At 43.7% G+C, this 25,040-nt stretch overlaps 1 protein-coding gene across 1 annotated transcript in view; it reads right to left on the bottom strand.

Moving 5' to 3' along the window:
* The window catches only part of LOC124288126 (putative GTP-binding protein 6), a 46,067-nt gene that overhangs the window by 7,696 nt on the left and 13,331 nt on the right, over positions 1-25,040 (bottom strand). Inside the window, exons 3-7 of the mRNA XM_046724695.1 lie at positions 19,333-19,422; positions 12,813-12,906; positions 10,818-10,938; positions 9,343-9,551; positions 3,375-3,526 (exon numbers count right to left, since the gene is read on the bottom strand). Of these exons, the coding sequence (XP_046580651.1) occupies positions 3,375-3,526; positions 9,343-9,551; positions 10,818-10,938; positions 12,813-12,906; positions 19,333-19,355 (599 nt within the window). The 5' untranslated portion in view covers positions 19,356-19,422. The remainder of the gene's footprint in view (positions 1-3,374; positions 3,527-9,342; positions 9,552-10,817; positions 10,939-12,812; positions 12,907-19,332; positions 19,423-25,040) is intronic.

The raw sequence follows: 25,040 nt of genomic DNA, 5'->3' as shown, positions 1-25,040 counted from the left end.
GGGATAGTAAGTGGAGCTGTTCCAGGTTGCGAAGGAGTCAGTCCGACTTTGTTTGTCTGAGAAGCATAGGCCAAAAGTGGTTGATCTAATGATTCCTGATCTTGGCTTGGACTTGTTGGATTAGACTATCAGTGGAAATGCGTATACAATAATTTCTTCCCAAGAAGTTGTCATGGCATCCACAGTGTAAGCTATGGGTCTGGATCTGGAACTGGGCTGATGTAAGTTGGTAACTGGTTGTTGAGCGATGTTACAAACAGATCTATATGAGGTTGCTCCCATTTTATCACTGTCTGAGGGCAGCCAGATGAAGCATCCATTTCAAAGATAGGATCTTCTCTGGATGAGAGAGAACATATGCAAGGATGCCGAGTTTCCCTGGGATGTGTCTAGTTATGATAATGCAATTCAGACTCCATGATTACATGAGAGTGGCTTCATCCCAGCCTGTTGATGTATGCTACTACCATGGAATTGTCCGTGGCAACAAGTATGTAAGAGTTCCTTAGTTGTAGCACCCAGTGCTGAATAGCTAAGAGATCTGCCCTCCTCTCCAGATGGCTGACTGTAGAATCTAAAGCCCAGAAACCTGATGCCTGAGTGATGCATCTGTGAAGAGGTGGCGATCTGATGGCGGCATCTTGATTGGAGTACCATGGATGACGCTGCTGGGAATATTCCACCATGTAAGGTCCATGAACACTAGATCTGTAGGCAGTATGATAGTCTAGCTCTGTCCCTGGATGTTGGTTGATCTAGTCTTGAATGTATCTGAGATGTAAGATCCTGCATAGAAGTGAGTGCTCCTAATAGCAACGTCCATTCATGTAGAGTGTGAGGAGATCGCTCAAACTATGTTATCTTGGATCTGACCTCTCAATAACAATCCTCTGGAGGGTAAACTAGGGCACAACTGGTGTTGAATGTATATTTCTGATATATTTCTGCACTTTCTTTGGTTAAGCTCTGACTTTTCCGGATAAACAAGGACCCCCAAATTCCTGAAGAAAGCTGGCAGACATTGAGACTCTTCTAAAAAGGTATCCATGTCGGTTTCTGGAGACAGGAAATCATCCAGGTACCCGAGAATTCTTATATGTTGACGACGTAAATATACTAGGCCTGGAGCAGTGGTGATCATGAATAGCCATGGAGTGACTGATATTCTGAACAGTAGAACCCTGAACTAGAAATCTTCCACCAACACCAAAGCTTAGGTACAATGAATCTTTGAGAGTCAAAACATGTTGATACGTACTACAGAAACCATAGAGATTGTTTGTCCATTTAGGCTCCATCCGGAAACTTGGGAGGTCGTCTCAGGTATTCCCAGCTGAGGATCTACAGATCAATAATTATCCTGGGGAGCAAGAATATCGGTCAGGGCACCAAAGGATCCAACTACGACAGCCCTCTTGTCCCAGTGCTTGTCTATGGCTGTCAGCTGAAACTTGGGTTGCCGGAGCTGATCCTAACATCGTACTGGGAGTGTCATCAAGGGGAGCCTCTTTGCAAATTGCAGGTCATATCCTTCCCTGATAACTTTGACGATCCACTGACTGGTCGGAATGATCTTCCAGTTTTCTGCATAATCTAATAAACAGCCACCCACTGGACCCTGAAACAGGGTCATATATGGGCATTTTCCATGCATGATTGTTGTCTATAGCCTAGGTCGAGGTCTGTGCTATTGAAGTCTGAGGTGAGTCAAGTCAATGTTGTACAGCACAAGCTCTCTGTGCAAGTACTGTCATCTCTGATCCTGTTTCCTCTGCTATGATTTAAAGACAGTGCGGTCCATGACTTCTCTTCAATGAACACTCGCCAAACTATCAACATATGTGCGGTCCGTATGATCAAAGTCGTGGTCCATGCCTTGCATCTCAGGGTATATATCAGCTGAGGTGACAGTAGCAGCTGGTTTGGTCTGTGTCTTAAGCTCCGACTTGACTCTCTTAGAAGGAGGTAGATTGTGAATGCCGCTCCTTTCTTAAGATGGAAATTCAATCTGCTTCACCTTTTATCAAGTTTCCAAAAGGCTTCAGAGCTTCTGATGTGGCTTCCTCTGTAACAACCTTGGGTATCATTTCCAGATGGGTAGACGGATAGGGCGTACCAGGATCAGACAGAAGGAATGTTTAGCTCCCCGGAGTCTATGATCATCTCGGTGTGCAGGCACCTTAACTGGAGTCCTGGAGTGCAGGTTCTTCATAATCTTTTTTTCTTGACCTTTTTTAAACAACCACAACATCTTTCTCCAAGCTGATGGTGGCTGACAATCCTCACAAGGGGCAACAAAAGAACAAGGAGTGTCAACACATTGCCAGCAATCTCCAGGTGGATCCCGAGGAGACATGAATTTCCCACAGGCTGAGCACTTTTTTTTTGTAACCATGGGGAGGACAAAATATATTTAGAACCCTTGGATTTACAAATGATAACCAAACAGGAATGTTAGCAAAAATGTTTTGACTAAATTTTTCAGAAAACAAGTAAACACAGGGGAGTAAACTCCCGCAGAAAGCTCTTGGTGTACCACTAGGAAGAAAGATGACACAAAAACATGGACTTGAAATAAAGTGTTAGAGGAACATATTCATAATAATTACATCCATAAGACTTTTTCTCGAGTTCAAGGGATGTAATTTGCGACAATTATTGAAAACAATTCATAATCAAAATTTGCACTGCACCTCTCCTTTAAGTTAAAGAAGGTGGTCATCAAATTTGAAATCAACCAAACCAATATATTTCATGTGATTGATTGAACAAAAGTGTCTTGGTATGGACAGAATACCTTGGTATAACTGTATACCCTGACCTTTTCAGGTTGTGGGTATACTAAACAACAATTATATTTACTTTACTCAAAGTTTCAACACTGCATATTTTACATTTCTTAGGAGGAATTTTTTTCCACAATAACATACAATTTTTCAAAGTGTTTCCAAAGAAACACTTGGAAATCCTAAATATTTGAAGAAATATGATGTCACGAGGAGAAACACATGCCAAAGTTTAGCTTCCTCATTATGTTCTGTTGTCTACAGAGGCAACAATGAAATTTGAGATTATTCAAGAGGATAAGACTAAGGACTAAGCAGGCCATGTCAAAGACTTTCAGCCTGGTGAGCCAAATAACTGTTAGTTGTTTTACTTTGAACTCGTAGCCACTCAACATTTTACCATAAAGTAAAATGACACTTAGCTTTATTGAACATAGTCAATATTTCCCATGATGCATTCTTAACATGCACGTGTCTGTCCAAGAATTGTCTGTTACACATGTGACTACCACTCCACTGCAAAATTAGAAGAACAGGCCTCTTCCCTCATCACATCTTCTAGAACCCAAGCAATGTCACACATCTTACCTGCTATCACAGGCTATGTCCACTTTGTTCCACACCTCCATGATAGATTCCATTTGATGATTCAACAGCATGGGTCGTAGTGCTTTAAGGACTGTCTCCTTCTGTCTCCAACAGTCTGGATGACTCATGTCACACACATGCAGAACCAGGTCCTGGAACAGCACATGTCACACATATCTCCTTCTGTCTCCAACAGTCTGGATGACTCATGTCACACACATGCAGAACCATGTCCTGGAACAGCACATGTCACACACATGCAGAACCATGTCCTGGAACAGCACATGTCACACACATGCAGAACCAGGTCCTGGAACAGCACATGTCACACACATGCAGAACCAGGTGCTGGAACAGCACATGTCACACACATGCAGAACCAGGTCCTGGAACAGCACATGTCACACACATGCAGAACCAGGTCCTGGAACAGCACATGTCACACACATGCAGAACCAGGTGCTGGAACAGCACATGTCACACACATGCAGAACCAGGTCCTGGAACAGCACATGTCACACACATGCAGAACCATCTTGTGGAACAGCACATGTCACACACATGCAGAACCAGGTCCTGGAACAGCACATGTCACACACATGCAGAACCAGGTCCTTGAACAGCACATGTCACACACATGCAGAACCATCTTGAGGAACAGCACATGTCACACACATGCAGAACCATCTTGTGGAACAGCACAAGTCACACACATGCAGAACCACATCCTGGAACAGGACATGTCACACACATGCAGAACCAGGTCCTGGAACAGCACATGTCACACACATGCAGAACCAGGTCCTGGAACAGCACATGTCACACACATTCAGAACTATATCCTGGAACAGCACATGTCACACACATGCAGAACCAGGTCCTGGAACAGCACATGTCACACACATGCAGAACCAGGTGCTGGAACAGCACATGTCACACACATGCAGAACCAGGTGCTGGAACAGCACATGTCACACACATGCAAAACTATGTCCTGGAACAGTTCATGTCACACACATGCAGAACCATACATACAGCATGGATCCACATCATGAAACACACACATACAGCATGGATCCACGTCATGAAACACACACATACAGCATGGATCCACGTCATGAAATATACACATACAGCTCTGCTGTTCAAAGGCGCTTTTTTTTCCCCCTCGATCACTAGATGTCAATCTCAATGGCACGTTGTATTATCAATCTCAACTCCCTGGGGAGCATACAACTCTTCCAGCCACTAGGCACACCAAGTTAGTGTGGCTTTCCCATCCTTACGAGGTACCCATTCACAGCTGGGTGGACTGGGACACATAGTCACAGTACTTTGTCCAAAGTTACTGCACGTTGCTGTACCCACAACTAGGTTTTTACACCCGGTCACAGGTGGGCTCGATCCCGTAACCTCAAGCTCTCTGGTTCACTACCCTGATGCTTTAGCCAGTTCGCCCACCTCGCCCCAGCATGGATCCACGTCATGCAACACATACATACAGCATGGATCCACGTCATGCAACACACACACATACAGCAAGGGTCCACGTCATGAAACACACACATACAGCATGGATCCACGTCATGAAACGTACATACAGCAAGGATCCACATCATGAAACACATACATACCGCATGGATCCACGTCATGAAACACACATATACAGCATGGATCCACATCATGAAACACATACATACAGCATGGATCCACGTCATGAAACACATACATACAGCATGGATCCACGTCATGAAACACATACATACAGCATGGATCCACATCATGAAACGACATACAGCATACATCCAGCATGAATCACATACATACATGAATCCACATGAAACACACATATACAGCATGGATCCACATCATGAAACACATACATACAGCATGGATCCACGTCATGAAACACATACATACAGCATGGATCCACGTCATGAAACACATACATACATACAACATGGATCCACATCATGAAACACACATATACAACATGGATCCACGTCATGCAACACACACACATACAGCATGGATCCACATCATGAAACACATACATACAGCATGGATCCACGCCATGAAACGTACAGCATGGATCCACATGATGAAACAGCAAGGATTCACATCATGAAACACATACATACAACATGAATCCACGCCATGAAACACACACACATACAGCATGGAACCACATCATGAAACACATACATACAGCAAGGATCCACGTCATGAAACACATACATACAGCATGGATCCACATGATGAAACACATACATACAGCATGGATCCACGTCATGAAACACATACATACATGGATCCACATCATGAAACACACACATACAACATGGATCCACGTCATGCAACACACACACATACAGCAAGGGTCCACGTCATGAAACACACACATACAGCATGGATCCACGTCATGAAACGTACATACAGCAAGGATCCACATCATGAAACACATACATACAACATGAATCCACGTCATGAAACACACACACATACAGCATGGAACCACATCATGAAACACATACATACAGCATGGATCCACGTCATGAAACACATACATACAGCATGGATCCACGTCATGAAACACATACATACATGAAGGATCCACATCATGAAACACATACATACAACATGAATCCACGTCATGAAACACACACACATACAGCATGGAACCACATCATGAAACACATACATACAGCAAGGATCCACGTCATGAAACACATACATACAGCATGGATCCACATCATGAAACACATACATACAGCATGGATCCACGTCATGAAACACATACATACAGCATGGATCCACATCATGAAACACATACATACAACATGGATCCACATCATGAAACACACATATACAACATGGATCCACGTCATGCAACACACACACATACAGCATGGATCCACATCATGAAACACATACATACAGCAAGGATCCACATCATGAAACACACATACAGCATGGATCCACATCATGAAACACATACATACAACATGGATCCGTCATGAAACACATACATACAGCATGGATCCACATCATGAAACACACACATACAGCATGGATCCACATCATGAAACACATACATACAGCATGGATCCACGTCATGAAACACATACATACAGCATGGATCCACATCATGAAACACATACATACAGCATGGATCCACATCATGAAACACATACATACAGCATGGATCCACATCATGAAACACACATACAACATGGATCCACGTCATGAAACACATACATACAGCATGGATCCACGTCATGAAACACACACATACAGCATGGATCCACGTCATGAAACGTACATACAGCAAGGATCCACATCATGAAACACATACATACAACATGAATCCACGTCATGAAACACACACACATACAGCATGGAACCACATCATGAAACACATACATACAGCAAGGATCCACGTCATGAAACACATACATACAGCATGGATCCACATGATGAAACACATACATACAGCATGGAACCACATCATGAAACACATACATACAGCAAGGATCCACATGAAACACATACATACATGGATCCACATCATGAAACACACATACAACAGCATGGATCCACGTCATGCAACACACACACATACATACAGCAAGGGTCCACGTCATGAAACACATACATACAGCATGGATCCATGATGAAACGTGCATACAGCACAGCATGGATCCACATCATGAAACACATACATACAACATGGATCCACGCCATGAAACACACACATACAGCATGGAACCACATCATGAAACACATACATACAGCATGGATCCATGTCATGAAACACATACATACAGCATGGATCCACGTCATGAAACGTACATACAGCAAGGATCCACATCATGAAACACATACATACAACATGAATCCACGTCATGAAACACACACACATACAGCATGGAACCACATCATGAAACACATACATACAGCAAGGATCCACATCATGAAACACATACATACAGCATGGATCCACATCATGAAACACATACATACAGCATGGATCCACATCATGAAACACATACATACAGCATGGATCCACATCATGAAACACATACATACAACATGGATCCACATCATGAAACACACATACAACATGGATCCACGTCATGCAACACACACATACAGCAAGGGTCCACGTAATGAAACACACACATACAGCATGGATCCACATCATGAAACGTACATACAGCAAGGATCCACATCATGAAACACATACATACAACATGAATCCACGTCATGACACACACACACATTAAGCATGGAACCACATCATGAAACACATACATACAGCAAGGATCCATGTCATGAAACACATACATACAGCATGGATCCACATCATGAAACACATACATACAGCATGGATCCACATCATGAAACACATACATACAACATGGATCCACATCATGAAACACACATACAACATGGATCCACGTCATGCAACACACACATACAGCAAGGGTCCACGTAATGAAACACACACATACAGCATGGATCCACGTCATGAAACGTACATACAGCAAGGATCCACATCATGAAACACATACATACAACATGAATCCACGTCATGACACACACACACATACAGCATGGAACCACATCATGAAACACATACATACAGCAAGGATCCATGTCATGAAACACATACATACAGCATGGATCCACATCATGAAACACATACATACAGCATGGATCCACATCATGAAACACATACATACAGCATGGATCCACGTCATGAAACACATACATACAACATGGATCCACATCATGAAACACACACATACAACATGGATCCACGTCATGCAACACACACACATACAGCAAGGGTCCACGTCATGAAACACACACATACAGCATGGATCCACGTCATGAAACGTACATACAGCAAGGATCCACATCATGAAACACATACATACAACATGAATCCACGTCATGAAACACACACACATACAGCATGGAACCACATCATGAAACAAACACATACAGCATGGATCCACGTCATGAAACACATACATACAGCATGGATCCACATCATGAAACACACATACAGCATGGATCCACGTCATGAAACACATACATACAGCATGGATCCACGTCATGCAACACATACATACAGCATGGATCCACATCATGAAACACATACATACAGCATGGATCCACGTCATGCAACACATACATACAGCATGGATCCACATCATGAAACACACACATACAACATGGATCCACGTCATGCAACACATACATACAACATGGATCCACATCATGAAACACACACATACAACATGGATCCACGTCATGCAACACATACATTCAGTAACTACCGTAGCGATTGGTGCTAAGTGTTATATCACATTGGTGTATGGCTATGGCAAACTAGACTGCCACACTGTACATGTAAAATGTCACCAATCAGCAGGTACATCCTTAACACATGTGACAAAAAGTAGGGCCTGTTGGACTGCACAGTATTACCGGTACTGGTATATTGGTATATCACAATATACCTTTCAAATGTTATGTATTGCAATGGGTTTTTTCTCAGAACTGGTACATTAGGTAATAAAAATATTTTGATTAGATTTTGAGAGATTGTATTTACTTTTTTATTAAATTTATTGTATGTAAAGTATAGTGGAAAACTTCAGTGTGAAAGAAAGTCTGTAGATTTCAACTTAAACCATAGAGTTAATCAGAAGACTTCATATTCACAACCATAACATTTATTTTTAGGGCTTTAGTAGAAAACAGGCTCTACAATCAATGTCACTCACTGTCAAACACTGAAACTCCCAATACATATTGGAATATGGGTACCAGAATCGCAATATATAGCACTACAATATATTTGTCACAACACAGGCCTGGGTACCAAAGGAATCCACATTAAGTCCAGGTCTCCATGTAATATTCCAAAAGTGTGCCGGTACTTGCTTTTACTTACAGCCAGAACTGCATCCTCCAATGTTGCAGCAAAAGCTTCCATGAGCATAGCAGGAGTGTCTGCTATGAAGCCAACTGTGTCAATGAAGAGGACAGACATCATGTTGGGTAGAGTTCCTGCATGGGCTGTTACATCTAGTGTGGCAAACAACTGGTCTCTGGGCTCCAGCTTTCTGTCACCTGTTAGTGCCTCAATCAGGCTTGTCTTCCCTAAGCAGATATCAGGAAAACATTGTTATATGTTAGATTTCATTACTACCACATAACGTGTCATTAAATCAGTACCATAGCACTGCAGCTCAAATCGTTGTGTCCTTCACCTTCACCTTTCACATTGGAACTTCTCTTCCTTGAACACTTCAGTGATTTATAACATTTTTGACAGCTATCTGGATAACTATTTTAACCATTCTAACCAAGCGGTTAACTAGATCCACAGAATGGAAATGCTGCTTTCATATATTATGGTTATATATGAATGTATGATAGAGATGGCCTACATGTTACCATGATAAGATGCCACACAGGATGTGGTTTGGATATTAGTCACTCTGATTGGCCAACAGATTCTGAAAAATTTAGAATCTTCTTGAACTTTTCAGACGTAAATTGTTGACTGAGAATAGGGCTAACAAATGGAGACAAAAATTCCAAATCTTGTTAAGTATGACTTCAGAGGTATTTAGGAAAATACTTTTCCTCAGGTGCTGCAGGCAAAGACAAAAACAAATGTTGACAAGTTTATGTTTGGTCTTGCCATGCATATACACTAAATAGTGTTGCAAATCCCAAACTTGCAAGTAATGGAGAAATACGGCTAGTTCTGTGGTTGCCACATGACTGGTATTTTCTAACCACAAGGACGACAACTCTAACATAACCAACAATACAATACATATGATGACAAATCCTTTGAAGTTGTAGGAAACATTGATCAGGTAACACACATGCAGAACCAGGTCGTGGAAGAACTACAAGCACCCAACAATCTCTAAAGAGCATGTCAATCATGGCAAGATGTGACAAGATAACTACAATGCATAACAAATCAAGACCAACACTTCTGAACATCAACACACTGGGCAAGTGGCAGCATATATACAAAGGGAGACAACTCCCAACTGTTTGCATGATACAAACACTACAATTTGTCACAATATTTTTCAAAGCGTAGTTGCCAGTTTGTTGAAGCCAGTGTCATACAGCCTCAGTAAACTGCTGTTCGATTGGCTAGTATCGACAATTTCATTGCTACATCAAAGTTGGAAAACGGTCTTTCTGACCGCGACCTATAATGGGATGCCCTCACTGATTATAATGAGACTGGGGTGGTATGTGACAGCATATTATGCTGCCATTACTTTTTACCAGCTTATACACTGAGCGAGTGCTGACACTGTTACACCCAAGTTGTCGGAGGTATTACTACTACATAAAGACAAATAACACCTCGACATTCACAACATGACAACCTACCTGAATTTGTGTATCCCACCACTGCAATTGTTGGGATGTTTTTCTTCTGTCTTTTCTTACGAACCAAACTTCGTTGGTTTTTCACTTGACTCAATGCTGTGCGTAGCTTCAACTCTCGCTCCTGTACAGCAGACAATGTTCATGTCATAACTGTATGGCAGACAACACTCATGAAAACATCCAAACATGTACACTGTACAGCAGACTATATCTATAGACTGTACAGCAGACTATACCTGTAGACTGTACAGCAGACTATATCTATCTGTAGACTGTACAGCAGACTATATCTATAGACTGTACGCAGACTATACCAGACTATACCTGTAGACTGTACAGCAGACTATATCTATCTATAGACTGTACAGCAGACTATACCTGTAGACTGTACAGCAGACTATATCTATCTATAGACTGTACAGCAGACTATACCTGTAGACTGTACAGCAGACTATATCTATCTGTAGACTGTACAGCAGACTATATCTATAGACTGTACAGCAGACTATATCTATCTGTAGACTGTACAGCAGACTATATCTATCTGTAGACTGTACAGCAGACTATATCTATAGACTGTACAGCAGACTATATCTGTAGACTGTACAGCAGACTATATCTATCTGTAGACTGTACAGCAGACTATATCTATCTGTAGACTGTACAGCAGACTATATCTATCTGTAGACTGTACAGCAGACTATACTCTATCTATCTGTAGACTGTACAGCAGACTATATCTATAGACTGTACAGCAGACTATATCTGACTGTAGACTGTACAGCAGACTATATCTATCTGTAGACTGTACAGCAGACTATATCCATAGACTGTACAGCAGACTATACCTGTAGACTGTACAGCAGACTATATCTATCTATAGACTGTACAGCAGACTATACCTATCTGTAGACTGTACAGCAGACTATATCTATCTGTAGACTGTACAGCAGACTATATCTATAGACTGTACAGCAGACTATATCTATCTGTAGACTGTACAGCAGACTATATCTATCTGTAGACTGTACAGCAGACTATATCTATCTGTAGACTGTACAGCAGACTATATCTGTAGACTGTACAGCAGACTATACTATATCTATCTGTAGACTGTACAGCAGACTATATCTATCTGTAGACTGTACAGCAGACTATATCTATCTGTAGACTGTACAGCAGACTATATCTATCTGTAGACTGTACAGCAGACTATATCTATCTGTAGACTGTACAGCAGACTATATCTATCTAGTAGACTGTACAGCAGACTATATCTATCTGTAGACTGTACACAGCAGACTATATCTATCTGTAGACTGTACAGCAGACTATATCTATCTGTAGACTGTACAGCAGACTATATCTATCTGTAGACTGTACAGCAGACTATACCTGTAGACTGTACAGCAGACTATATCTATCTGTAGACTGTACAGCAGACTATATCTATCTGTAGACTGTACAGCAGACAACATATATCTATCTGTATCTATAGACTGTACAGCAGACTATATCTATAGACTGTACAGCAGACATCTATCTGTAGACTGTACAGCAGACTATGGACTGTACAGCAGACTATATCTATCTGTAGACTGTACAGCAGACTATATCTATCTGTAGACTGTACAGCAGACTATATCTATAGACTGTACAGCAGACAACATCTATCTGTAGACTGTACAGCAGACTGTACAGCAGACTATATCTATCTGTAGACTGTACAGCAGACTATATCTATAGACTGTACAGCAGACTATATCTATCTGTAGACTGTACAGCAGACTATATCTGTCTGTAGACTGTACAGCAGACTATATCTATATGCAGACTGTACAGCAGACTATATCTCTCTGTAGACTGTACAGCAGACTATATCTATATGCAGACTGTATAGCAGACAACATCCATGAAAACACCCACGTCTCAGCTGTACAGTCGACTGTGTGTTCACCTTTAGGAGTGATGTGACAGGAGAAAGTATGTGATCACCTGTAAGAGTCTTCGACTGTTGTGAAGCCAGGTGTCCCTGGTTCCCCCTGTCAGCCTCTGCTTGTGATGTTCAGTTACCCCTGATAGTCGGCACCTACACAAACACTTCGGACATTAAACTTAAACAATGCTTTGAATATGACTTTAGAAGGAGATATCCATATAGCTGATCACTTCTCCCCATACACCTAGTGTAGTGTATGGACACCCAAGACTTTACTTTCAACGATATAAAGGAGACAACTCCGGAAGCCTTGTTGCCACTGTGACAGAAGTTACCAACCAGAGTGACGTCCCTTTGGGGGTCCTGCATGTAGCCCCTCGGAATAAACATGTCTGCGGTCACGTTAATGTAAGTTGTTCTGTCATCGGCTATGGTCATTACAGTGAAGACACGACACCTAGCATATCAACTCTCCCTGTACAGCTGATCACATCTCCCAGTACACCTAGCTGATCAACTCTCCTAGTATACCTAGCTGATCACATCCCATAGTACACCTATCTGATCACATCTCCTAGTACACCTAGCTGATCACCTCTCCTAGTACACTTAGCTGATCACATCTCCTAGTACACCTAGCTGATCACATCTCCTAGTACACCTAGCTGATCACATCTCCAAGTACACCGAACTGATCACATTTCCGAGTACACCTAGCTGATCACATCTACTAGTACACCTAGCTGATCACATCTCCCTGTACACCTATCTGATCACATTTCCTAGTACACCTAGCTGATCACATCTCCTAGTACACCTAGCTGATCACATCTCCCTGAACACCTATCTGATCACATCTCCCAGTAAGTAGTATAGGGAATGGCGAGAAAAAGACGTATAGGTGCACCTTTGCTTAGAAGCTTCCATACGGGCTAATTCTGCTACCAGCCTAGTAAAAATGAGTGTTTGCCAAACAAACTTCGACAAGACCACTTTCGGCTGCTCCCAAAGCAGTGCACTCCCAATTAGAGCTATGTGGGTGCATGGATATAGAAACATGCCAGGAACCAAGCTCTTGCGCGAAGCCTATACCGAGATCCGATCGGGTCGTTTGTCCCTTCGGGAAGCGAAGAGGAAGTACCACATATCGCAAGCTCGATACACGCGAATCCGAGGTGGTATAGGCAAGCCCCAGACGACGACAACTCCCGACATGGCCGAAGTCTTCGAGGGTCTGCTGGAGAAGTGTCGCCCCATGTTGCTTTCCGACCAAGAGAAACAAATCCTGGAGCAATAAGGACACACCTTCTACGAACGCTACCAGATCCCCCACCAGTTTCTCGAACTCTATTTGCTGTGCTAGTAGAAGCCGGCAAAATAGTCGATTTCGTCTACATCTACCCACCCCACCAATTTCGACCCTCAGCGGGCAAACTCCGAATCATTCTCGCCGACGACTGCTATCCGGGCCCCAAGGACAGACACAACCGATGCACCGACTGCCTCGCCACTCTATCGGAACTGCCTGCTCTCTTCGGCCCTGACAACTCTACATGCAAGTGTGGTGCCATCGACCACTGCGCCGACAGCAAGAAATGCGTTCTCTGGGAAAAGAAAGCAATAGACTACACACCCCAGGAGCGACTCCCACTCGAGGTTCCAGAAGAGATCGGGGTCGACAGCTGTTTCGCGAATGTAGAGAGCCTGTACGACAACGCCTGCGCTTTCTGGAGCATACGGTACGCACTCCTCGCCAGCAAATTGGTGGACCATTGTCCGTGCAAGGAGAAAGAGTCTTGTATCTTCCGGCAGCTGTTGGGGGAAGCAGAGGTACCACAGGGAAGGGGCAATATTTGGCATACCCCATTGCCCAACTATGGGGGGTCCAAGGATATGGAAGTGGCACCCCCTCCGTGCAGCGAACACCGAAAAGACGCGGACGTCCCAGAAGGAGTCTACACATGCAAAAAGTTTGCTGTAGCGAGATACGAAGGAAAGAACCGGCTGTTGTTGCTACTCGATTCCCCGACTGGGGAAACGATTCCAGTCTACAGCTACAAGATACGAGAAACGATTCGGGCCGCCGGTGGAATAGAACGCCTACGGTTGGTGCGGGAACCGTTTCTGTGCACGCTCGGCAAAATCTGCCGCTCGCCCATATCGAAAGAGAAAGACGATAGAGAAGTCGAGTTGCTGCTTCCAGACCTTGGGCAAGAATAGGTTCTATGGGTCCTTCCAGACACCACAGGGCTAGGGAGAGAGGACCCTCCGACAGCTCGCCTAGTATTATGCAGATGCACTGTCGCGGGCTGGGGGTTTCAAACGACGAATGGAGTCGTACACTTGTCTAGGCCCGTTTTCGTATTCCAACTGCTTTTTGTGGAATTTGTGGTACGGAAAGTAGGGCGCACGCCTCGACGAAAAACCAAAAAAACCCTGCATGGTTCGTATACCCTACTATGATACTTTTTTTCCCCAGAGGCTGCATTCTACACTCTACTCCATATGGAAGGGATCCCCACGTTTGGTCTTGTGTGTTTCTACCTTCTCGGTTGGTGTGTGGAGGGGGTGCACGAAGGGGGAAACTGGTTTGCTGTGCTTCCAGGTCTTGTGGACTACCTTCCAGAGAAACAGGGCAGCTATCGAAAGGTAGGCCAACCTTTGGGCCGATTCTACCATCTGCCGCACCTTCTGGATATCCAGACGGGTCTCTTGTTGTTCCTCCGCGACGCTTTCTATTTCCTCCAGGAGTTCGTCGTCGTCCTTGTCCAGCATCGACAAGATGTCGACCAACAAATTCGTGGTTTGCTCCACACGAGCCGGCAACGTATTCGGGCTTGCTCCATCGCCGCAGTTTGCTCCACACGAGCCTCGAGCCTCCCCAAGCGGTCGTAGAAGTCCTGGACGGTGGGCGCAGTCGACTTTTCTGCAGCAGGCAATACGCTGCTGGTAGACGGCTCGCTGGGGGACAAGATGGCCGCAGGCAATACGCTGCCGGTAGACCATGCGCTAGCGGGCGAGATAGCCGCAGGCAATGCGTCTGTGCTGGGGGTAGAGGCCGGATTTGGAGCTTTCTCTCCAGTGGTGTTGGTAGACGGTTCCGAGGCCGTATTCCATATTTTGCGTAGTCGATTGGAACCGATGCCAATCGTTGTCTCGTTTCTTGTGCTGGGACTTTTCCACGCATCTTGCGAATCTCCTCCACTTGGTCTTGCGATAGTTGTCTTTTTGGAGGCATTTGGTGGTACTATATATCTACATTCACAAAACTTGTCTATATGAAGAAACTAGGGCACACTAGATGTAGACTAGACAAACTGGGCACACTAGACAGAACCTAGAAGTTTGCTTGGCAATGCTTGGCAATGCTTGACAAATGCTTAGCAAATGCTTAGCAAATGCTTAGCAAATGCTTAGCAATGCTTGGCAAATGTTTGGCAATGCTTGGCAAATGCTTTGCAAAACAAGCAAACTTCTAGGTTCTGTCTAGTGTGCCCAAATTGTCTAGTCTGCACCTAGTGTGCCCCAGTTTGTCTAGTCTACATCTATATCCATACACCCACATAGCTCTAATTGGGAGTGCACTGCGTTGGGAGCAGCCAAAAGTGGTCTTGTCGAAGTTTGTTTGGCAAACACTCATTTTTACTAGGCTGGTAGCAGAATTAACCCGTATGGAAGCTTCTAAGCAAAGGTGCACCTATACGTCTTTTTCTCACCATTCCCTATACTACTCAGTACACCTAGCTGATGACATCTCCTTGTACACCTAGCTGATCACCTCTCCTAGTACACCTAGCTGATCACATCTCCTAGTACACCTAGCTGATCACATCTCCTAGTACACCTAGGTCGTCACATCTGTTAGTACACCTAGCTGATCACATCTCCTAGTACACCTAGCTGATCACATCTCCCTGTACACCTATCTGATCACATCTCCTAGTACACCTAGCTGATCACATCTCCTAGTACACCTAGCTGATCACATCTGTTAGTACACTTAGCTGATCACATCTCCTAGTACACCTAGCTGATCACATCTCCCTGAACACCTATCTGATCACCTCTCCTAGTACACATAGCTGATCACATTTCCTTGTACACCTAGCTGATCACCTCTCCTAGTACACCTAACTCATCACATCTGTTAGTACACCTAGCTGATCACATCTCCTAGTACACCTATCTGATCACATCTCCCTGTACACCTATCTGATCACATCTCCTAGTACACCTATCTGATCACATCTCCTAGTACACCTAGCTCATCACATCTCCCTGTACACCTGTCTGATCACATCTCCTAGTACACCTAGCTGATCACATCTCCTAGTACATCGAACTGATCACCTCTCCCAGTACACACAGCTGATCACACCTAGCTGATCACCTCTCCAAGTGCACCTAGCTGATCACATCTCCTAGTACACCTAGATGATCACCTCTCGCAGTACACCTAGCTGATCACACCTAGCTATGGTATCTATAGACTGTGCAGCAGACAACATCTCTCTGTAGACTGTACAACATACTATATCTATATGTAGACTGTACAGCAGACTATATCTATCTGTAGACTGTACAGCAGACTATATCTATCTGTAGACTGTACAGCAGACTATATCTATATGTAGACTGTACAGCAGACTATATCTATAGACTGTACAGCAGACAACATCTATCTGTAGACTGTACAGCAGACTATATCTATATGTAGACTGTACAGCAGACTATATCTATATGTAGACTGTACAGCAGACTATATCTATGGTAGCAGAATTAGCCCGTATGGACTGACTGACTGACTGAGTTTAGTTTTACGCCGCTTTTAGCAATATTCCAGCAATATCACGGCGGGGGACACCAGAAATGGACTTCACACATTGTGCCCATGTGGGGAATCGAACCCAGGTCTTCGGCGTGACGAGCCAACGCTTTAACCACTAGGCTACCCCACGGCCCCCAGCCCGTATGGAAGCTTCTAAGCAAAGGTGCACCTATACGTCTTTTTCTCGCCATTCCCTATACTACTCAGTACACCTAGCTGATGACATCTCCTTGTACACCTAGCTGATCACCTCTCCTAGTACACCTAGCTCATCACATCTCTTAGTACACCTAGCTGATCACATATCCAAGTACACCTAGCTCATCACATCTCTTAGTACACCTAGCTGATCACATCTCCTAGTACACCTAGCTGATCTTATCTCCTTGTACACCTAGCTGATCACCTCTCCTAGTACACCTAGCTCATCACATCTCCCTGTACACCTATCTGATCACATTTCCTAGTACACCTAGCTGATCACATCTCCTAGTACACCGAACTGATCACCTCTCCCAGTACACACAGCTGATCATATCTAGCTGATCACCTCTCCCAGTACACCTAGCTGATCACATCACCTAGTACACCTAGCTGATCACCTCTCGCAGTACACCTATCTGATCACCTCTCCTAGTACACCTAGCTGATCACCTCTCCCAGTACACTTAGCCGATCACCTCTCTCAGTACATCTTGCATATCAACTCTCCCTGTACACCTAGCTGATCAAATCTCTCAGTATACCTAGCTGATCACCTCTCCCAGTATACCTAGCTGATCAACTCTCCCAGTACACATAGCTGATCACATCTCCAAGTACACCTTGCATATGAACTCTCCCAGTACACCTAGCTGATCACCTCTTCCAGTACATCTAGCTGATCACCTCTCCCAGGACACCTAGCTGATCACCTCTTTCAGTACACCTAGCTGATCACCTCTTCCAGTACACCTAGCTGATCACCTCTTCCAGTACACCTCGCTGATCACCTCTTCCAGTACATCTAGCTGATCACCTCTCCCAGTACACCTACCTGATCACCTCTTCCAGTACATCTAGCTGATCACTTCTCCCTGTACGCCTAGCTGATCACCTCTTCCAGTACATCTAGCTGATCACCTCTCCCAGTACACCTAGCTGATCACCTCTCCCAGTACATCTAGCTGATCACCTCTCCCAGTACACCTAGCTGATCACCTCTCCCAGTACATCTTGCATATCAACTCTCCCTGTACACCTAGCTGATCAAATCTCTCAGTATACCTAGCTGATCAACTCTCCCAGTACACATAGCTGATCACATCTCCAAGTACACCTTGCATATGAACTCTCCCAGTACACCTAGCTGATCACCTCTTCCAGTACATCTAGCTGATCACCTCTCCCAGGACACCTAGCTGATCACCTCTTTCAGTACACCTAGCTGATCACCTCTTCCAGTACACCTCGCTGATCACCTCTCCCAGTACACCTACCTGATCACCTCTTCCAGTACATCTAGCTGATCACTTCTCCCTGTACGCCTAGCTGATCACCTCTTCCAGTACATCTAGCTGATCACCTCTCCCAGTACACCTAGCTGATCACCTCTCCCAGTACATCTAGCTGATCACCTCTCCCAGTACACCTAGCTGATCACCTCTCCCAGTACATCTAGCTGATCACACCTCAAGAACATCTACCTCATCATGTAAATATATCAACAGTTGGAAGTACTGAGGGACAGAATGCGAGAAGTCTGGTACCTGAGGTGAGGTATTTCTGCCATGGCCACCTGCAGTTTAGCTTCATATGTTCTTGCATGACCTTTTAGGATTTGCAGCACAACTGTATACCTTCAAGATAAAGAAAAAAACTGAGGGGCATTCGCAGTGGAGATGAATAAAAAAGCTTAGTGGCTCTTCCAAAATTTCACATAATTTCAACTTCAGTAGATGTAGATGTAGGTCCCAGATGTATCCCATATCAACATGCATGAAATGTTGCATATGTTATTTTCAATACCACGCACACATATAGTGTATAAGACCATATAGCAGCAATGGCTTATCTTTGGCTAACAAAGCAAAATTAATAACTATAACCTTAAGTCAGAATTTTTGAGCACACTTTGAAACACATACTGACTGATATCGCGCACAGTTTCACAAAGTTTCATATAGAAAATCATGTACTTTCACAAAACATTGATGAGGTTATTCTTCATTTTTTACTGAAACATGCATAGCGTTACATTGAATTACACATTCTCTTCACTGGCAAAAAGTAATGTTTCACCTTGAGAAGGGACAGATGTACATTCAACATGGCTGATGTTCAGGTGATACAACAGATGGGAGAAGGGACAGATGTACATTCAACATGGCTGATGTTCAGGTGATACAACAGATGGGAGAAGGGACAGATGTACATTCAACATGGCTGATGTTCAGGTGATACAAGATGGGAGAAGGGACAGATGTACATTCAACATGGCTGATGTTCAGGTGATACAATGTATGGGAGAAGGGACAGATGTACATTCAACATGGCTGATGTTCAGGTGATACAATGATGGGAGAAGGGACAGATGTACATTCAACATGGCTGATGTTCAGGTGATACAATGTATGGGAGAAGGGACAGATGTACATTCAACATGGCTGATGTTCAGGTGATACAATAGATGGGAGAAGGGACAGATGTACATTCAACATGGCTGATGTTCAGGTGATACAACAGATGGGAGAAGGGACAGATGTACATTCAACATGGCTGATGTTCAGGTGATACAATAGATGGGAGAAGGGACAGATGTACATTCAACATGGCTGATGTTCAGGTGATACAACAGATGGGAGAAGGGACAGATGTACATTCAACATGGCTGATGTTCAGGTGATACAATGTATGGGAGAAGGGACAGATGTACATTCAACATGGCTGATGTTCAGGTGATACAATAGATGGGAGAAGGGACAGATGTACATTCAACATGGCTGATGTTCAGGTGATACAACAGATGGGAGAAGGGACAGATGTACATTCAACATGGCTGATGTTCAGGTGATACAATAGATGGGAGAAGGGACAGATGTACATTCAACATGGCTGATGTTCAGGTGATACAATGTATGGGAGAAGGGACAGATGTACATTCAACATGGCTGATGTTCAGGTGATACAACAGATGGGAGAAGGGACAGATGTACATTCAACATGGCTGATGTTCAGGTGATACAACAGATGGGAGAAGGGACAGATGTACATTCAACATGGCTGATGTTCAGGTGATACAAAGATGGGAGAAGGGACAGATGTACATTCAACATGGCTGATGTTCAGGTGATACAACAGATGGGAGAAGGGACAGATGTACATTCAACATGGCTGATGTTCAGGTGATACAACAGATGGGAGAAGGGACAGATGTACATTCAACATGGCTGATGTTCAGGTGATACAACAGATGGGAGAAGGGACAGATGTACATTCAACATGGCTGATGTTCAGGTGATACAATGTATGGGAGAAGGAACAGATGTACATTCAACATGGCTGATGTTCAGGTGATACAACAGATGGGAGAAGGAACAGATGTACATTCAACATGGCTGATGTTCAGGTGATACAACAGATGGGAGAAGGGACAGATGTACATTCAACATGGCTGATGTTCAGGTGATACAATAGATGTGAGAAGGGACAGATGTACATTCAACATGGCTGATGTTCAGGTGATACAATAGATGGGAGAAGGGACAGATGTACATTCAACATGGCTGATGTTCAGGTGATACAACAGATGGGAGAAGGGACAGATGTACATTCAACATGGCTGATGTTCAGGTGATACAATATATGGGAGAAGGGACAGATGTACATTCAACATGGCTGATGTTCAGGTGATACAAGATGGGAGAAGGGACAGATGTACATTCAACATGGCTGATGTTCAGGTGATACAATAGATGGGAGAAGGGACAGATGTACATTCAACATGGCTGATGTTCAGGTGATACAACAGATGGGAGAAGGGACAGATGTACATTCAACATGGCTGATGTTCAGGTGATACAATAGATGGGAGAAGGGACAGATGTACATTCAACATGGCTGATGTTCAGGTGATACAACAGATGGGAGAAGGGACAGATGTACATTCAACATGGCAGGTGATGTTCAACATGGCTGATGTTCAGGTGATACAATAGATGGGAGAAGGGACAGATGTACATTCAACATGGCTGATGTTCAGGTGATACAATAGATGGGAGATGGGAGAAGGGACAGATGTACATTCAACATGGCTGATGTTCAGGTGATACAATGTATGGGAGAAGGGACAGATGTACATTCAACATGGCTGATGTTCAGGTGATACAACAGATGGGAGAAGGGACAGATGTACATTCAACATGGCTGATGTTCAGGTGATACAACAGATGGGAGAAGGGACAGATGTACATTCAACATGGCTGATGTTCAGGTGATACAACAGATGGGAGAAGGGACAGATGTACATTCAACATGGCTGATGTTCAGGTGATACAATAGATGGGAGAAGGGACAGATGTACATTCAACATGGCTGATGTTCAGGTGATACAACAGATGGGAGAAGGGACAGATGTACATTCAACATGGCTGATGTTCAGGTGATACAACAGATGGGAGAAGGGACAGATGTACATTCAACATGGCTGATGTTCAGGTGATACAACAGATGGGAGAAGGGACAGATGTACATTCAACATGGCTGATGTTCAGGTGATACAACAGATGGGAGAAGGGACAGATGTACATTCAACATGGCTGATGTTCAGGTGATACAACAGATGGGAGAAGGACAGATGTACATTCAACATGGCTGCTGTTCAGGTGATGTTCAACATGGCTGATGGGAGAAGGGGAGAAATGGGATGATGTACATTCAACATGGCTGATGTTCAGGTGATACAACAGATGGGAGAAAGGGACAGATGTACATTCAACATGGCTGATGTTCAGGTGATACAACAGATGGGAGAAGGGACAGATGTACATTCAACATGGCTGATGTTCAGGTGATACAATAGATGGGAGAAGGGACAGATGTACATTCAACATGGCTGATGTTCAGGTGATACAACAGATGGGAGAAGGGACAGATGTACATTCAACATGGCTGATGTTCAGGTGATACAACAGATGGGAGAAGGGACAGATGTACATTCAACATGGCTGATGTTCAGGTGATACAACAGATGGGAGAAGGGACAGATGTACATTCAACATGGCTGATGTTCAGGTGATACAACAGATGGGAGAAGGGACAGATGTACATTCAACATGGCTGATGTTCAGGTGATACAACAGATGGGAGAAAGGGACAGATGTACATTCAACATGGCTGATGTTCAGGTGATACAACAGATGGGAGAAGGGACAGATGTACATTCAACATGGCTGATGTTCAGGTGATACAACAGATGGGAGAAGGGACAGATGTACATTCAACATGGCTGATGTTCAGGTGATACAACAGATGGGAGAAGGGACAGATGTACATTCAACATGGCTGATGTTCAGGTGATACAACAGATGGGAGAAGGGACAGATGTACATTCAACATGGCTGATGTTCAGGTGATACAACAGATGGGAGAAGGAACAGATGTACATTCAACATGGCTGATGTTCAGGTGATACAACAGATGGGAGAAGGGACAGATGTACATTCAACATGGCTGATGTTCAGGTGATACAACAGATGGGAGAAGGAGGGAGATGTACATTCAACATGGCTGATGTTCAGGTGATGTACAATGTCCAGGTGATGATGGGAGAAAAGGGACAGATGTACATTCAACATGGCTGATGTTCAGGTGATACAACAATAGATGGGAGAAGGGACAGATGTACATTCAACATGGCTGATGTTCAGGTGATACAACAGATGGGAGAAGGGACAGATGTACATTCAACATGGCTGATGTTCAGGTGATACAATAGATGGGAGAAGGGACAGATGTACATTCAACATGGCTGATGTTCAGGTGATACAACAGATGGGAGAAGGGACAGATGTACATTCAACATGGCTGATGTTCAGGTGATACAACAGATGGGAGAAGGGGACAGATGTACATTCAACATGGCTGATGTTCAGGTGATACAACAGATGGGAGAAGGGACAGATGTACATTCAACATGGCTGATGTTCAGGTGATACAACAGATGGGAGAAGGGACAGATGTACATTCAACATGGCTGATGTTCAGGTGATACAACAGATGGGAGAAGGGGACAGATGTACATTCAACATGGCTGATGTTCAGGTGATACAATGTATGGGAGAAGGAACAGATGTACATTCAACATGGCTGATGTTCAGGTGATACAACAGATGGGAGAAGGGACAGATGTACATTCAACATGGCTGATGTTCAGGTGATACAACAGATGGGAGAAGGGACAGATGTACATTCAACATGGCTGATGTTCAGGTGATATTCAACATGGCTGATGTTCATGGGAGAAGGGACAGATGTACATTCAACATGGCTGATGTGGCTGAGGTGATACAAACAGATGGGAGAAGGGACAGATGTACATTCAACATGGCTGATGTTCAGGTGATACAACAGATGGGAGAAGGGACAGATGTACATTCAACATGGCTGATGTTCAGGTGATACAATGTATGGGAGAAGGGACAGATGTACATTCAACATGGCTGATGTTCAGGTGATACAACAGATGGGAGAAGGGACAGATGTACATTCAACATGGCTGATGTTCAGGTGATACAACAGATGGGAGAAAGGGACAGATGTACATTCAACATGGCTGATGTTCAGGTGATACAACAGATGGGAGAAGGGACAGATGTACATTCAACATGGCTGATGTTCAGGTGATACAACAGATGGGAGAAGGGACAGATGTACATTCAACATGGCTGATGTTCAGGTGATACAACAGATGGGAGAAGGGACAGATGTACATTCAACATGGCTGATGTTCAGGTGATACAACAGATGGGAGAAGGAACAGATGTACATTCAACATGGCTGATGTTCAGGTGATACAATGTATGGGAGAAAGGAACAGATGTACATTCAACATGGCTGATGTTCAGGTGATTATTTACAGACCACTGCCATATACCTGGAATATTGCCGAGTGTGGCATTAAACAACAAATAAAACAAAACATTCTAATGAACTGACAAGTACTATGTTAATCTCACTGAAAAAAGATCCCCCCAAAAATTTTCTTATTCACATGTTTTCTTGCAAGACAGTCTTGGATATTGGTATTCTGTTCTAACAAATTTTCACACAGAGTCTCTAGGTCTCTCTACCTAACTGCTGTTAGCATCTAATGACATCATCAATATGTTCCATGCTATCATTGTTTCTGTAGAAATGGAGTCTTTGTTCATGTGGACATGGTGTTTGAGCTCCACCAGATGAATATAGAAGAAAACAT

The sequence above is a fragment of the Haliotis rubra genome, unplaced genomic scaffold (genome assembly GCF_003918875.1).
Source record: "Haliotis rubra isolate DU_JTF1 unplaced genomic scaffold, ASM391887v1 Scf111, whole genome shotgun sequence".
In the NCBI taxonomy this organism is placed as follows: Eukaryota; Metazoa; Mollusca; class Gastropoda; order Lepetellida; family Haliotidae; genus Haliotis; species Haliotis rubra.
Note: the sequence above shows the minus strand (reverse complement) of the source record. Positions and strands in the feature narration are given on the sequence as shown.